This window comes from Carlito syrichta, unplaced genomic scaffold, assembly GCF_000164805.1.
Source record: "Carlito syrichta isolate Samal-C Ts95f unplaced genomic scaffold, Tarsius_syrichta-2.0.1 Scaffold289086, whole genome shotgun sequence".
Taxonomy (NCBI): Eukaryota; Metazoa; Chordata; class Mammalia; order Primates; family Tarsiidae; genus Carlito; species Carlito syrichta.
In genome coordinates, this window is record NW_007233182.1 from 19,785 (window position 1) to 37,500 (window position 17,716).

The window sequence follows — 17,716 nt, forward strand, 5'->3', positions numbered from 1 at the left end:
ATGTATGGATAAGGAAACAAAGGGAGATAGAGGTTAATAAAACCTTGTCCAAGGCCAAATCCAGGTAGTCTGACTTGACTATCTTTCTTCTTAAAATACTATATTAAGAACATATTTAAAGAATTGAATAAAGATATATATGGAAAAATGAATCTGTGATTATCACTGCTATCATTTATTAAGCATTTACTATATTCTGGTGCTATACTAAGTGCTTTCCATTTATAATCTCAGTTAATCTCACTTGAGGTTAGATATCATATTTTACAAGGAGCTCAGAAATATTAAATATATTGTCCCAAATCACTCAATTTATGACTAGTGGACAGAATTCAAATTCTATTCCATGTGATTACAAAATCTATGTTCTTTATGACCTGTGCATCAAAAGCATCTAATATAAACATGGAGTGTTACTCGAATTACTCCACCCAACCCAACATACATCTGCTGTAGTGATATTGATGAGTCAAGATGTGTGGTAGGGCGGGTTGGAATAGGAAGGGGAGACAGGGGCAAGATGACAGAATAGGATCGCGAACAGAGTGAACCTTATCACCCTCATCCCGGCAAAGAGAAAAAACCCTGATAGAGACACAGTAGTAAGTTGCCAATAGGAACAGAAGAATGATCACTATTCCAAACATAACTTCTGGTCAAATTATTCATCACAGTGGTAATCTTAAATTGCTATTCCTATCACAATTTCATACAGGTAGTTTTACTGAAAGCTATTATTTCAGTGATTCTGGCTTCTCAAGATTTTAAGACCAAGTTAGAGACTAAAGAAAAGACAAGATAATTCCAGTTTCCAAACTTATTAGAAAATATTTTTTCTCTCAAATAGAGAGTGATTTTATAAAGAAAGGTATTTTCTCTGTCACATAGGAAACAATTTTTTTACAAAAATCATTAGTTATTGCTTTAACCCAGAACTCTGAAAATTTTCTGATGGTAACTTTTATAGTCTGTCTATGTTAGGTGTCCTAACAGCAAAACTCCATCAGCAAATCCTTTTTCACAATAGCCTCTGCACGTCTTCATCATCAGAACTCTCACCATCTCACCTACTGCTTCTCTGCTCTATTAGTTACTCTTGCCTGAACCACAGGGATAGCCTTCCAACTATCTTCCTGCTATTTCCTTGCTTTGATATATGAATTTACTCTTCATATAGCAGCCAAAAATTATCTCTATACATGTAAATTCGGCCTTATCACTTCCCAGGCAAAATCTCCAAAGGCTTTCTAGAGCACGTAGAAGAAAACAAAATAAGAAAAAAACAGGCCGGGCTCGGAAGCTCAGCCTGTAATCCCAGCACTTTGGGAGGCCGAGGTGAGAGGATTGCCTGAGCCCACGGGTTCAAGACCCACCCGGGGAACTTGGGGAGACCTCATCTCTACAATAAATCAAAAATTAGCCGGGCGTGGTTGCGTGTGCCTGTAGTTCTAGCTACTTGGAAGGCTGAGGTGGAAGTATCACCGGAGCCCAGCAGGTCGAGGCTGCGGGAGCGTGCCACTGCACTCCAGTCTGAGCAACAGAGTGAGACTCCAACTCTCAAAAAAAAAAAAAAAAGAAAAAACAAACACAAACCATAAAAATCACTTACTATGGTCTGTGCAGAGCTGCATTTATTATCAGGCTCTTCTCTGTCTCTCTGACCTCATCTATCACTCTCACTTCGCATTTCATTCTGTTACACTAGCCTTCTGCTCCTTCTCAAAGACATCAAACATTTGTTCCTTTTCCAACTTTTGCTCTGACTGTACCCACAATCTAGGCTACTCTTGTTACAGGTTCCCCCAGCTTCCTCCCTCTCTTCACTTAGGGAGGTTGAAAGGTAGCCTCCCCTGAGAAATCTTTGGCTACACCATCAACCACTGCCCCGCCCCACTCTGCTTTCTAGCATTTCTAAACTCCTCAACTATTTTTCTTTAGGGCATTTATCACTTTTTGAAACCTCTCTCTCTCTCTCCCCATCCTCTGTCTCTCTGTCTGTCTGTCTGTCTATCTATCTATCTTTCTACCTATCATCTATCTTCTATCTATCTACCAGTTGAATCTATCATCTATGTCTTATTATCATTAGTGTCCTTGCACTACAATTTAAGTTTTATAAGAGTAGAGATTTCTTGTTGTACTGTACATCCTCATCGCCTTGAACAGCGCCTGGTATGTGCTCAAAAAATATTGTTGATTTCATTCATTATAACAGAGTCATGTATTTCTCAAAGACGTGTTGATTCTCTTGTGGAAGTTTCGTGACTCTTAAAGGGTATACAGTTTGCAAACACCGCTACCATATAAAACCAATGGTACTAGTTGCTTCTAACACAGAGTGACTAATAATATTTTATATCTTAGCTCAAGGCATAGCTTTTAATGATTTTATCAATAATTCAATTTTTGTATTTTACTAATAATTTAGTTAATGTAAGTATCCACTTATCTTCTAAAAGTAGTTTTCAAGAAATGAAAATTGGTGATATGACCATTCTATTGCAGTGATAAGGTAACAAATGCTAGACAGTAGGCTCTCAATAAAGAGTTGATGAATGAATAACCTGTTCAAATAATCCAAATAATGTTTCTTAACTAAAAACAGGAGGAAATGGTTTTTAAAATTACAGATAAGGAAGAAAAGAGGCAAAAAAGAGATTCCTCCTAGGAGCAGTGGTTCCCACAAGTCTCTGTATATTAGAATCACCTAATATATTAAAACCTCTAAAGCCTGACCACAGCCAAGACCAATGTAACCATCATTATGGAGGTTGAACATAGGCATTGCTTTTGAAACTCCACAGGTGATTCTAATGCACAGATAATTTTGGAGAGAAAATTTTAAGAAGAAAACTATTACTTTGCTCTTGGGACAAAATTTTCACATCTAGGAATTGCTCAGCTCTTTTCTATGGACATACAACTATTTTTAAGTGTAAAACAACTAGCCAATCAATTTTGTACAATTTTGAAAATTTTAAGAGCTTTGAAGTCTTGATGGTTTGCAAGAATTGAGTTAGGTTATTTTTCAGGTAGCAATATAACAAGTTGAGATTTTCTTTTTAAAAATTTATTTGTAACTATTTTAAAGATGTGGGGTACAATTCAGGATTAAGTAGATAAGTGGTCATCATACAGGCAAAGTCTGGGCCTCCCTTTGGACCCCACTTTGCCTGGTTTGAGATCAGGTATCCTTACTGATGTTATTTGCCCCTCTTCCCCAAATTCAGTGTTTTCTAAACAGAGTCCCATGGAACAGTAGTCTTCTAAATGCTATTAACCTAGTGATATGTGGTCTCTATCTCGGAGATTCATTATTCATGTAAAACAGTTCTGAGATGTCTAGTAACAAATAAAACTTAATTCTCTTTTTTAACTCAATGTTTTCCAAATATGTTTGAAGAGGAAAACCCCAAAAAAGAAGAAGAAAACTACCCAAAAAAACTCTATTTACAATTACACTAATGTACATACGTTTTAAATACCAGGCATATATAGTTTAGATTCACCAACTAATCCCTAGCCCATACCCCTCCTTTAAACTATAGTCCCCCCATTTGATATTTCCATGTACCCTTGACAGATTTCTCAAACCTCACATGTTCATGTTCAAAACTAAGTTCCTATTTATACAGTCTCTCCCTCAACCCCAACTCACTCCCCTCTTGTAGTTTTCTTCATCTCTATTTTATTTAGCAGATACTTATATGGTTCTTTTGATATGCCAGACACTAAGTGCTTCACACACTATAACTAATCTAATACCTCAAATCATTATCATTGTTATTCTCATCCTCATCTTAGAGAAGGGGACACTAAGGTACAGAAAAGTTAAGTGTCTTGCTCCAGAGCGAATCAGTTGCAGTTCGCCGACATTATCAGGTCGTGATTCACATTTCTCCCTCTCAGAACTCCATCCCAGGGCCATCCTGACTAAAAGTTCAACTCCTCCCACTTCCTGTTGTTGCTTTAGTTTTTCCTATCCTTGCCTTTATTTTTCTCCTTGGCACTCACCACTACACATTTTAGTTATGTACTGCATGTCTCATACATTAAAATGTATGTTTTATGATGGCAGCAATTTTTGTCTGCTTTCTTCACTGCTATATCCCTGGTGTCTGTAAGAGTGCCTGCAGTCCATGAGTGCTCAAAGAAAATTACTTGGAAGAATTTTAAAATTCGGCCAGAACCTTGTATACTGGCAAACATACTCTAGGAATCAGTGGACTAGACCATTACAGATTAGTAGACAACTTTTATCTTAAGTGAAGAATATTCGGTTTCTCTTAACAATTTATTTCAAGGAAACACACAAGACTAGGGACAAAAAGTTTTATAATCATGTAATTCTAAAATTCTATGATGACAAAAAATTGAGAAGTCTATTCTACTTTTGAATGTACCCATTCATGGTCAGTACTACAAATAAACATTAAAAAGTTTTTTTTTCATAGGAGTTGAGTAAGTAAAAGGGTAAAACCTTAACCAAATTGTATACAATACGCATATAAAGCAATTTAATAATAGTTGTTTAATCCTGCATGCAGAGTTTGTGGTTTCCAAGTCTTAGAAGAATAGTAATTTAATGGGTACTGCGTTCGTGGAGTAACTACAGGGTGCCAACCACTGTGCTAAGAATTATTTCAAATTTGATAACTCATATCTAGATTATTATATCCTTAAGACACATAGGTTTAAAAATTTTAGTGATTGTACCTATTACTCAAAATAACATTAGCAGCTTTCTAACACTAAAAAAATTAAAAGATTCATTCAATGTCATTTTTTCCTATGTCCAGTAATTAATTTTTACATGTTAAATAATTTTATCTATTATGATGCAAAGTAAGCCTATGTGAATTTTTAATTACCTTATTTAATGGTACTTTGCAGATTTTCTAGGGTTACTTTAAAGTGAATTTTGGTAGAAGTATTTGTATCACATACATTTTGTTAAGCCAAATAGATATTTAATATTTTAATTTGAATTATTTAGACATTACAATGGACTTTCACACGTCATGTTAAATTTTACATTTTGATAAACTAGTACACATATATGGCCAGAACTTTTTTTTTTTTTTTTTTCAGTTGGAGTCTCACTCTGTCGCCCAGACTGGAGTGCAGTGGCCGCTCCTGGCCACCACAGCCTCGACCAGCTGGGCTCCGGCAATCCTTCCGCCTCAGCCTTCCAAGTAGCTTGGAACTACAGGTGTGCGCTACCACGCCTGGCTAATTTTTTGATTTATTGTAGAGATGAGGTCTTGCCTGCCCAGGCGGATCTCGAACCCATGGGATCAGGCAATTCACTCACCTCAGCCTCCCAAAGGTGCGGGATTACAGGCTGAGCCACCGAGCCCGGCGGCCAGAACAACTAAATCATGAAGAAGGGTATATATTGCAAAGTTAATTTCCTTATCAGGCCTGAATGCTGGGTCACCAGTTTTCCTCTCCAGAAGAGAGTTCCAGTTTTGGAATATCCTTCAGAGATCTATTTCATTTATAATTGGTGTACATTTATAATTTGCCAAACCTAACACAGTACTGATTTTTATTTGACTAGAAGCCTACTATCACCTACAGATACAATGCCCATCTTTAAAATATGCCTAATGAAATGTGCCTCAAAAATATAGCTTGTCCAAATGTCAAATTACAGGGAGTAAAAATATGTATTTGGTTGAAAATGAGATCAAAGATAAAAAAACTCTTCACCATATAAAGAACTTCTGGGATATAGAAATACATCTGATTTTTTTTTTTAAAAAATCTTGCTATGTTTGTACCACTAAATTTTTTATAGCCTGCATTTTGAAAGTTTGATATTCTATTACAAAACTTTTTTTAAAGTAAATAAAAAATCATGGTATTTTAATGTGGCAAAGTTGAAATACTGTTTTTGAGTCTTCCTCTCAAGAAAGAACTCCCAGATAAAACTTTTTTAAAAAGAATGAATTAAATGGATCTAAGTTCATTGGAATGTAATATATGTAATTCTACAACAATTAGAATTATGATATAATTTAATCTCAATCTATCTTCTTTATATTTTCTCAAAAACTAAAATACACTTAGCATTTCCCCACATATGTAATCATTTACGAGTTAGTTTTTTAGATAAAATTAACAGCAGCATGGCATACAATTTCCTAGGCAACTTTACAGAGTTTTATTCCTGTGGTAATAATGTACATTTAAACTTCAACTCACTATGGAGTTTCGGCATATAAAGCAATAAAGAAGATGTTTCCTCCAGTTACAAATCAAAAAAGTTTCTGATATTTGAAAGGGAATACTAAGATGGTAATAGTAATTCTGCATGGCATGTATTGTTCATAGTTAGTATTGTCATGATCACTGTGCAATAAATCCAGGATGCCAGAAGTAGGCATTTGGCTATCTAGACTTCCATAAGCAGAGAATGAAGCCAAAACCCAGAAGCTGATTTTGCCTGAATTCAGAGGCCAAAGACTATCTCTAACACAATCCTAAATCCTAAAGGGCATTATTATATTTTATTTTAAAAGGTTTCATTTTACTTGTTATTATTCCCCAGTTCTCTGCTTCTAGTTCTGGTTTTGCTAATTCAAAAGTAAGCTGGCTGGTATTTAGTATTCCCTGATTTGTCATTCAGATTGGTAATAAAAACACTATATTTTAAATAACTTTTATAAATGCAAAAATATGTAAAACGTTGAAGTGAAATAAATTATGATCACATGTATTTCAAACCATATAGTCACAGTAAACCTGAGGATATATTGCATATTAGAATACGCAAACTTTTATCTGATGTCAAAAACATATAAGCTTTTAAAGTTCATGCACAATTTCCTGTTTCCTAAATAGTACACAATGTACTGGACTGTTAAAATGTGTCACTAAATTTCATTACTCGTTGATATATTCACTATTTATATATTAAATAGATTCATAAATCCTATATTATTCAAGATTGAACTACAAATCATCCTTTTTTATTTGATTTCTGTGTACACCTATCATCACTCTTTATACAAACCATATATATACTTAGAGACCATCATTCAATTGCCTGTTTTACATTAAAACTCAATATTATAGTAATATTAATGATGACTTTAAGTGCTTAACATTCAAAATAACTTATGTTAAGTTCATAAACTACTTTAGAGAAAAATGTAAATGTGTTGCTCGACCAAAATTACTATAATTTTGTTATTTTGAGGATTATATATAGGTGCATATATATATACTTGTTTATGTATATATACACATATGTGCATATATATGCAATATATATGTATGTATAAGTGTGTATACATATATATGTGTGTGTATGTGTATATATACACATTCAAATATTCAAAATATTTTTGCCTGAAATAACCAGTAAGTAAGGCAGAAATGATTTGGGGCTTATACTATCCAACAATTGCTTCTTTACTTTTTACTGCTCTAATTTTGGGTATAGTACTATAGGGTTATGATCATGATCATTTACTGTAGTTGCTGTATCTGACATACTCTGCCTCTGTTTGATTAATAGGTCTCCGCGATGATCCTTTTCATGATCATCTAAATGATAAAAAACACAACGATGACCCCATTTAGTGTGGCTTACATGGCAACAACAAGAACTTTGATCAGTGAACCAACTACACTTTTGGCCCTACATTTATTCAACGGATTTCTTCACCTTTGTTAATAGAAACATGTTTTAGTGATTCTGTCTTTTTGTTTAAAATATAAATTTTCTGCTCAAAGCCAGATGTCGACAGATTTATAAATCTGCTCCATTCTCTGCATTTTATCTCATATATCGTATGAAGGGTAAAAATAACAGAAAAGAAGGAAACAATAATTCCATCAAAAGAAAGCTCAGAAATTTTCACTTGAAAACTATTAGAAGCCAGGCTCGGTGACTCAGCCTGTAATCCCACGCTTTGGGAGGCTGAGGTGAGTGAATTGCCTGAGCCCGCGGGTTAGAGACACGCCTGGACAACTTGGCGAGACTGCATCTCTACAATAAAAATAAAAAATTAGCTGGGCGTGGTATCGCGCTCCTGTAGTTCCAGCTACTTGCAAGGCTGAAGCGGAAGGATTGCGAGAGCCCAGCAGGTCGAGGCTGCGGTGGCCAGGAGCGGCCACTGCACTCCAGTCTGGGCGACAGAGTGAGACTCCAACTCAAAAAAAAAAAAAAAAAAAAAGAAAACTATTAGAATGCTAATATAATAATAAACTTCATGTTTGGAGAACTATTTTTTCTTGTTTTAAAAGAATATAGTTTCACAAATATATCTTAAACCTGTAAGAACACATTTTATACTTTCTTGACATGTTTGTTTGAATGGTTTTATTTAAATAAGATTGTATTAGATCATATTTTTCTATTGAGGAGATTCTCATATACTTAGATCCTAAACACAATTTCAACTAAAATTTACTAAAAAAGTTAATAAGGCAAACTCATTGCTTCTATTTTATTATAGTTTCTATTAAACAAATTTATATTTACATTGAATTAATTTATACTTTTCCATTTATTTTTTAATTTGTCCTCAAATCTATTTATTTTTCCAAGGAACAATTATTTTGTGACTAGAACATTCATTGCTATGGTGACACTATGATTTATTCCAATGGTTTTTAGAAAAACTGAGGAAAGTTTATGTTTACTGCCTTGTTTTTCTTTTGCTATCTAAACTTTTTCTCTTTTGTATTTCCTAAATGTGCTTCAGTCAGAGGTGAACTAGACAATTTGATGTCAAGTGAAAGAAAAAAATCTGGGAAAAATAAGTCAAGGAAACATTAATTAGACAAATAAAAAGAAAAAAAAAGCATTACCATTGCATTTACAATCTTCTTTACTGTGTTTTAGAAGAGTCAGCAAAACATACAGCAAATGTTACTATATTATGAACCCCTCTGTAACAAATATATTAAACTTGAATTAAAGTTTCTTTGAATCAATATTTGTTACAATCCAATTGCAAAATAGAATATCTTTTTATGAAGTTTAATGATATACAACTTTTACTTGAATCGAAAATTTTATTACATTGTCATTTGCTTGCCACTATTTTTCTTTCTTAGTTAAAATTCTTTCCATTTACCAAAAGTTAAGAGTTATGAACATACAATTATATTATCAGAGTACATTTGAAGTTTTCTTACAGAAAAATAAATAAGAATGTAGTTGACAGGTTTTTTAAACGATCACTTACAATACATGCATGGGCAGTATTATTTTAGAAAACAAAATTGATAAGGTCCCATGACATAGGATGGGGTTCCACAAAGCATAATTTCAAATGTACTTTATAGAACTATATAAAGTCTCTCATTCCCACGTGGAGATTCTGGTGTGAGGATTAGAAGCTTTTGTCAGTTGTCTACCAAAACTCTTATAGTTCACTTGTGTTACGTGGACTACTGACCACCTTCCCAGTAAGCCAATTCCCTGCAGAACCTCCTGTATATTCAATCGTGCTTGAATTGTGTTGCCCTTGTGACTTATTTTCCACCCATAAGACTAATAAATACACATTTAATATCTAACAAAACACTTGAAAGTAGTTTTACCACACACTTGAAAGCAGTCTGTAGCAAAATTTCTGAGCCTCAAAAATTGGGTCATGCAACCATTGTTAACAATCATGTTTTTATAATAAAATTAAAGGTCATAAAAACAAAATTTCTCAAGGCATATGGTAGACAGGTCATGTCATGGTAAAAAGTGCAAGATTCAAAATGAAGTGTGCACAACATTTTTATGTACCTTGAGGCAGCGACTGGACAGGAAGTGCCGCCTGGCCAGGTGGAATGGAGATGAGTCCCTGACGCTGGAGGCTGAGCAGATGTTGCTGTTGCTGGAGTTGTTGCATCTGGAGAAGCTGCTGCTGGAAGACAAGCTGCTGGGCTGCCAACTGCTGCTGCTGCTGCTGCTGCTGCTGCTGCTGCTGGTATCAGAAAACCAATCCAGTCAACAGCAGAGAACAGAAATTGGGCAAACAGCTCTCATACAGAGAAATGCATACTCCTTTCATTGCCTGGGTGAGCTTCTGGTCATCCCATGGTAAAAGTTCAGGGGAGAATGTGAGCAAGTTCTAGATTTTCAGCAGCCTTTCTTTAAGTCATCAAACAGCATCAGAGAACCAAGGAACTTGTGTTAAAAGAATATGGAGCATGCAGCGAGGTCTAGGTGTAGTATGTAACAAAGGTTGAAGTTTTTTTTTTTTAAATCTGCTTATTGAAGATAATAATAAATTTCTCTAGACTAAAAAAATAACAATTTATAGAAACAGACAACTTGCACAACATTTTTTATTTTTATTTTCCAACAGAATAAGTTTGATCTGCAGAGGTCCATGAATGTGGTCTCTGGTGGTCTATTAGTACACTGGGATGTAGCCTTCACAGGACGGGCCTGTTAGCTCTTTCTCGTCCTCTTCTCCCTTGTTGGAATATATTACAGGCAGAATTATGTTCAAGGCAAAAAAAGTGCCCTTATTATAAGGAAAAGTATAACTTCCAATTTTGTGAGGCATTACAAGACAAACCAGAGTTCTTTGGACTCAGGAGGGTATGAGATGGCAGTCACACTTCAGAGAAAGACAAGCTGCTGTGGAAGACCTTTCCTTTTTAGTTTGGGGAAAAGAGAAACTTCTGATGCGCTCACTGGAAAACAGACTGTATAATGGAGCAAGTCATGTGGATTGCCCAAAGCCTCCGGAGAAATAAGGGAGCAATTTCTATTCTGTAGTTGATGGCTGTCTGAAATTCTATTCACAAATCCAAACAGAAACAAAGCCTCAGGAGGTCAAAACTGTTTCCTGTACGTTTGCATAATGGGCAGCTTGAAGACAACGGCTCTGATACCTGCTGATCAATTTAACTACTTCAACATGTTTTGTTTGTATTATGTTTATATTTGATGCAGTTTGCTGACAAGTGCAAGCTAGGCCTGAGAAGCCAGCTTGTCAGTTTGATTTATGAGCATATCAAACTGGAACTTTCTACTCGCCACTCCAAACCTACAGTAGCAGTTCATTAATCAGGGGCCTGTGACTTTGAAATCTGTGCTCCACCAGTTTCTCCCCTTGCCTCCCCACCCCCAACAATAGGCTCAATTTGCATGCATGTTCTCTGAGCGGCACCACCGAGAAAAATAAGTTCCCCTCACCAACTCAGAGTCTCCGTGAATGCAAGATAATCAGTACTTTGTCCACCACACAGCTTGCTCTTTGTGCACTGTGATTCATTAGTGAATATTAGACGACAACGGGCCGCAGCCTTGGATTGTAACTCCCCCGTCCTGTGCTACAGAAAAGGAGCGCCTGAGAGTTCCACTGTCACTGAGGTGAAGCTCAGGGGAAAATAGAGAATATGGCACCTGGGACTGCAAGAGCCTGGTGACAGGAAGATCTGAGGCTTTTCTTGCCTCTCAGAGCCCCTTCTCAACCTCGAACTGTTGCGCAGTGATGAGAGAGCCAGGTCCTACCTCTTTGGCTTGCTTTCCAGAATGCTGCTGCGGCTGCTGCTGTTGCTGCTGCGGCTGCTGCTGTTGCTGCTGCTGCTGTTGCTGTTGCTGCTGCTGCTGTTGTTGCTGCTGTTGCTGCTGCTGCTGCTGTTGCTGCTGCTGCAAAAGCTGAAGATGTAACTGCTCTTGCTGTTTCTTGTAAAACTCTTGTAGTTGTTGCTGAATAAACCATTTTGACTTTAATAAATAAAGGCAAAAGTTTCATATATTATAAATCTCCTAAACTCTTCTAGACTGGCATATGGTAGAGTAGCCATTAACATTCAGCTCATCAAAACAACAATACATATGCATTGGATTCAAAGAAAAAGTTCTACATACAGCTCTGAAATTTTCCGATCCAGAATCCCAAAAAATTCCTAAACGAAGGGTAGAGAAAACCTGAATTCTAAAGGGCCAGAGCCAAATTCACACTTGATATTGTTATATTGGAAGTCCTACCGGCATAGAACAGTAGGCCACACTCTACCACTTGGAAGGATCAAAGTTTAGCTACATAAAATCGGGTTACCGAATTCTTGTTGGGAAAAAAAAATCAATCCATCAGTTGTTCGGAACAATGTCAGTTATACAAGTAACTGGTTTGTAGTCATCATCGTAGAAGATTGCAAAGTAAGTAAATATATAAGAATTCAGGTAAGGTATTTACTTGAATAATAATAATAATAATTACTATTTTCTCTCTGACAAGTAAGTGTATAATGTAAAGTCTACTTTCTACACACTTAATGTTCCAATAAGGTACGTATTAGGAATGCTATTTTTGCTATTTAAAAAAGATACATTACATGAATTTGTGGCTCAGCTGCCTAAATTTATTTTAATAAGTAGATACTTCCCTTTCTAAACAATGAGTATATCTTGAAAAGGAATATTTGGGACGTTACTTTCTCCATTTTAACAAAATGGTCAGTTCAAATTTTATACTCTGGTAAAGTAAAAGAAGAACTAAAGTGTTAGAATTTTTTTTTTTTTTTTTTTTGAGTTGGAGTCTCACTCTGTCACCCAGACTGGAGTGCAGTGGCCGCTCCCGGCCACCACAGCCTTGACCTGCTGGGCTCCGGTGATCCTTCTGCCTCAACCTTCCAAGTAGCTGGAACTACAGGTGTGCGCTACCATGCCCAGCTAATTTTTTGATTTATTGTAGAGATGAGGGCTCGTCAAGTTGCCCAGGCGGGTCTCGAACCCGTGGGCTCAGGCAATCCACTCACCTCAGTCTCCCAAAGGCGCGGGATTACAGGCTGAGCCACAGAGCCCGGCTAAGTGTTAGAATTTTTAAAAGCAATAATTATTAAGTACTTTTTGCATTTTTGCTGACAAGTCCTCAAATCAAATGTGCCTAAGCATTTTAATATTTAAAGATTGTTTAAAATTGCAACTCTCTACTCTTTTTCTAGATTCTAATAATTTAAAAAAAAACTAAGGAATCTCAATTTTCTTAGGAGTACTACAATTAAAATATCACAATTATATCCTAGTATGCTGATAGGTTGTCCTTTCAAATGGACACTGAATTGTCAAATATGTCCATTGTACTGTCAACATAAGTGCACACCTTCTGAGTCATGCTAGGACACCAAAGCAGGTAACCCACATTACCTGCTGCAGCATGACGGCCTGCTGCTGCTGGAGAAGGGCCTGGAGTTGCTGAGGAGACAGGACTTGTTGTTGAAGGATCTGCTGCATTTGCTGAGGGGTGATCACCTGGGGAGTCATCATGGCCACCGACACAGGCACCTTGCAAAGAGAGAGAAAGAGAAAAGTTGGTCATAACCAAGGGTCTGTTGACCAACTTCACAACAGTATGTCACCTTTCATAAATCTCTTAGCAGTGATGGTCAATAATTTTATACGATATTTTAATATAACTATTTAATAATAATGTAGCATAAAACTTAGATACTAGCTTTCTAGAGGCATCAGAATTCATTAAACTCCAATTTCATATTCCACACTTGTTATGTATTATGCTTAGATATTTAAGATTTGGCGCATCTAGAATTAAATGATTATAACTATATTAAAAAAACAATTATATGACAGTGTTCTCAATACTTCACAATTCATAATCTCATCAATGTTACAATGGTATGAATAAAAGGCCTCTGGAATGGATAAAGGTGTAATTAAAATAAATCATAAAGATCAAACAATTGGAAATAATCTGCATATACACGTTATCTAAACAAGTAAAAGGCATGTGTAGAATATACTTACAAAACTGTAACCATTCCCAAATTTTGTATATATAATAAAGTATTTGAAAATACATGTAGCAATAAATATTACTACATAAGAACATGTAGTAACTTCTACAGCAGATATATATACATATAGTATAAAAATTGAGAAAAATAGCTACATAAATAAGTCTTCTGAAAGAAATAATCATAAGCCTAGTAATCTAGCATCTTTCTTAAACATTTTCATATTTCAAGCGACTAAACTTATACCAGGAAGTCCATAAATATAGAGACTGCCTCCGGTTACTCATCAAACTGAGTAAATAAAAGTATTTTGCTTAAAATTTCATTTCCATTACTATCTTTTTCCTCAATGTTCTAAGAATGAAAGATGCAAAATGAAAAGAAAACAAGGAGGGAGAGAAAGATACAGAAGAGAAAGAAGGAACACAAATACAGAGTAAGGTAAAGCTAGAGGGAAAGCCCTAAAGAAAGCGAGAAAGGATACAAAGAAATAGGAAGAGAATGGCGAGAGTAGTTATGAGAAAAACCTGGGCAGAAGCCTGAGGTGTTTGCTCAGATTGAAGGCAGTGGCCCTGTTTGAGGCATTGGTCCTACTAACCAATATGTAATCAAACAACTTATCAACTTGCCAAAATATCACACCTTTGAAATAGCAATCATTTTCTTTCCCAGAAAAAAACAATTCATTTTAACTTTAAATAAAAGCAAGTATTTATATAAATACTATTTTAGAACAATTTTATGGGACAATGTGTCTTTGAAGACAGAAAAAGATTAATAGACATAGTTCAAAATGTATTCTAATAGTTATTTTAAAAATGCAGTTCAAACTTTTCTAATCTGGTATGTTATAAAGAAAGGATAAATTAAAATGATAGAGGTTAGAAGAAAAAAAAATCCAGGGTGGATTAAATCCTCTTACTCCCTCCTTCCCCCCCAAAAAAATTTAAAATTTAAAACCCTTTATATTTAATACTAACGAATAGTTGTCTTTTCCCCCATGATGACATCTTCAGATTAACTAGATCAAATTGTCTAACATGAAAAAGTAACAGTATGACAAACAAATTCAGTGATTTTCAAAAATATTTCTGGATTTTTTTTAACATACTGGCATACCTATAGATTACTGTATTTGAATTTATCATAACGAAAAACCATCCTGAACTGTTACTGTAAAATTAATGGACCCAGTGGGTTGCTTACTTAATTGCTTGTTCTTTGATAAACAAATAGAATGGTTAAAACAGGTAGTTTGGAAGAAAACATTTATCACTAAAATGCTTTTTCTTCCAACAATCATTTACCTCAAACTGTATCTCCAAATAACAAGGAACCAAACAGAAATGAAGAGACGAAGACAAACATGCTAAGCTTTAAAAAGGCTGTCAATCCAGATAGACAGATAGACAGATAGATAGACAGACAGATAGACAGACAGACAGACATAGGGATATATGCCTTCAATAGTTTATTATGTAATTAGAAGCTTGACACACTTCTCTCACCAAATAGCCCTTTGTTACTTTTTCAGCATACAATGTTTTCCACTTGACTATCCCTATATCTACAAGTAAAAGTACTTTCTGTATAATGATAATAAATGAACTTTATAGGGCGTGCCACAATCCACTGCAAGTTTCCTGTCAGATTTCAGCCTATACATATAAAACGACTCTATAGTTTGTTGCTATTTTGACTGATTTGATGTCTGAGCTAATTTAAGCAGGTTTCTACCTTCACATTCTTTAAAATTCATTAGTCATTTCACTATATAATTTAGATTTTTTTCTTACTTTTAAAATGGTTTGAGTGACTTACAATTAATAGTTATGATATAAATATAACCATCACATTATTGTCATCTTAATATCATATGAATTAAGTGCTCACATATATGTGATGCTTTGCAAATTTTAAGTAGGTTCTGGTCTACTCTATAGAAAACTGCCATCTAAAACTGACCATACACAGACCTGAAAATATGTAGAAAGATAAGCCAACTAACACATAATCAAATATTCTACTTCCATAAAATATGTATAATCCCCCACAAATTAAAATAAATTGTATAGGTAGAAGGGCACAGGTACACTTCTGAGAGATTTCTAACATTATAAATAAGCTATATTATATTAAAATGCTATCATCTCTAAATCTACATACATAAACTCATCCAAACTTAAGGAGCTTAAAACCTTTAACTTCTTTTAATAAACAAAAATTAGTTTTTTCTACAGCAAATGTCAGTTATGTTGTATGCAGACTCCTCCAATTGCCTTTAGAAATTAACAATATGAAAAACAAAGAACTTGTCCATTTTTAAGTGACTCATGTTAAGTGACACATTTCCTTTATGTTTCCTTCATTATTTTTGCTACTGTCCCATTATTTTTCCTCACTACCACAAACTACTCTTGAAATCCATTGCTAAAAATGAATTAACTAAATACATATACAGATGTAGAGATGACACTACTCAGCAATATTTAAACCGACAAAACCAGCATTAGATTTTTTTAAATCTCTGATAACTTTCTGAAATACATGTAGCCTAGCAAGTTCAGTGTTAAGCTTAACTTATTTTCTGCTAGATATATAACTTGATTCATGCAAATATTCTTCTAAGAAATCATAATTTAGATATATGATATAGAAAGGAAAAGATAATTTACTTCAGAAATTTTCTGGCAAGAAAGGAAACAAAAGTCTGGTGGTTCTACCACCAAACGGAATCAGAAGGAATGGCTGGTTTTGAAGGGATGTTTGTCAGTTAAAATCTTCAAGGGTGAAGGAAGGAAATAGGAAGGAAATTTCATCAAGAGATTTTTTTTTTCTCTTTTGGCATTGACTCTACTGACAGTTCTAAAATTCCCCATTCTGATGGACCAAACTAGGGTCTCCACTTACCCTTATTTATTATTCATTAGATGAATTAAGGACAAACTTGATGTACTGCTCTGTGCACCAAGAAGTACTGATTAATTGGACACAAAGATAGGGTCATGCATTCTGAAGTGAGAGAAGAAAAATTCCAAAATTGTCACGAAATAAGTCAGTTCTAAAAGTAAAAAATATTTAGGTATTTTCCTAGAATAGATAAGTGATGATTTTAGGGTTTTTTAAAAACATATGTATATTATAAATGTGCTTATATTAAAATCCAAAGTATACCTCATTAAAGAAGTGAAAAAAGTATTAGGAGATAATGCAAAGATCACGCCTCTGTTCAAATGAATCTAAAGAGTTACTGTAGGTGTTACAAAAATGGACCAACATTTTTGCTTGACGTAATCACTGTTCAGTTGGAACATTTCTGAACGTGCTGGGTTTGCATATTAAGTGCGTCACTTAATTTAACATCCCAATTATGTGTGGGTGATTGGAAAGGTTCTTAGCATAGTGTCAGTCCAATTCTTTCTTTACTAAATGTGAATTGGGAAAAGCAGTCACAAACTATAGATGTAATTTAAAATAAAAAATAAATAAAAACATTATTTCCTTGTTAACAGGGCCTGCCAACTGTTGGCCCAACAGTTTTATTCTTTTTTATTCTTTTATTCTTTGCTTAAAATATGCTTAAAATATGAAGGTAAAGGGAATACTAACCTATTTGCCTTGTCACTTAAAAAATGTAACTATTATAATTACTTGTGTAATAAAAGCAAAATTGGTCTTCATATTATAGTATCTGCTCCCATTTTAACAGACTATTAATAAAAGCATTTGTACAGTCTTGATAAATTTCTTCTGTTCACCTTTTTTTCACTCTAAAATATCTATATTTATAGTTTCTTTTAACATAAGAAACTATTTATTGTATTAAATTGCCAGCCTTGGTCCAAATTCAAGCCTTGGTTACATGTGTAATGTCTATCATAATAATAGCCTTTCAAAAGCTTCCTGGTTTTGTCATATTAAAAATAACTGACAATGAATTGAGTGGTATTTGTAAGCTTTTCATCAAGTACTGAACAGGAGTATTTAA

The 17,716-nt window shown here is 34.6% G+C and overlaps 1 protein-coding gene across 1 annotated transcript in view; it reads right to left on the reverse strand.

The window, feature by feature from the left end:
* The window catches only part of LOC103256221 (forkhead box protein P2), a 124,050-nt gene that overhangs the window by 12,148 nt on the left and 94,186 nt on the right, over positions 1-17,716 (reverse strand). Inside the window, exons 3-5 of the mRNA XM_021710466.1 lie at positions 13,121-13,258; positions 11,483-11,680; positions 9,761-9,938 (exon numbers count right to left, since the gene is read on the reverse strand). Of these exons, the coding sequence (XP_021566141.1) occupies positions 9,761-9,938; positions 11,483-11,680; positions 13,121-13,240 (496 nt within the window). The 5' untranslated portion in view covers positions 13,241-13,258. The remainder of the gene's footprint in view (positions 1-9,760; positions 9,939-11,482; positions 11,681-13,120; positions 13,259-17,716) is intronic.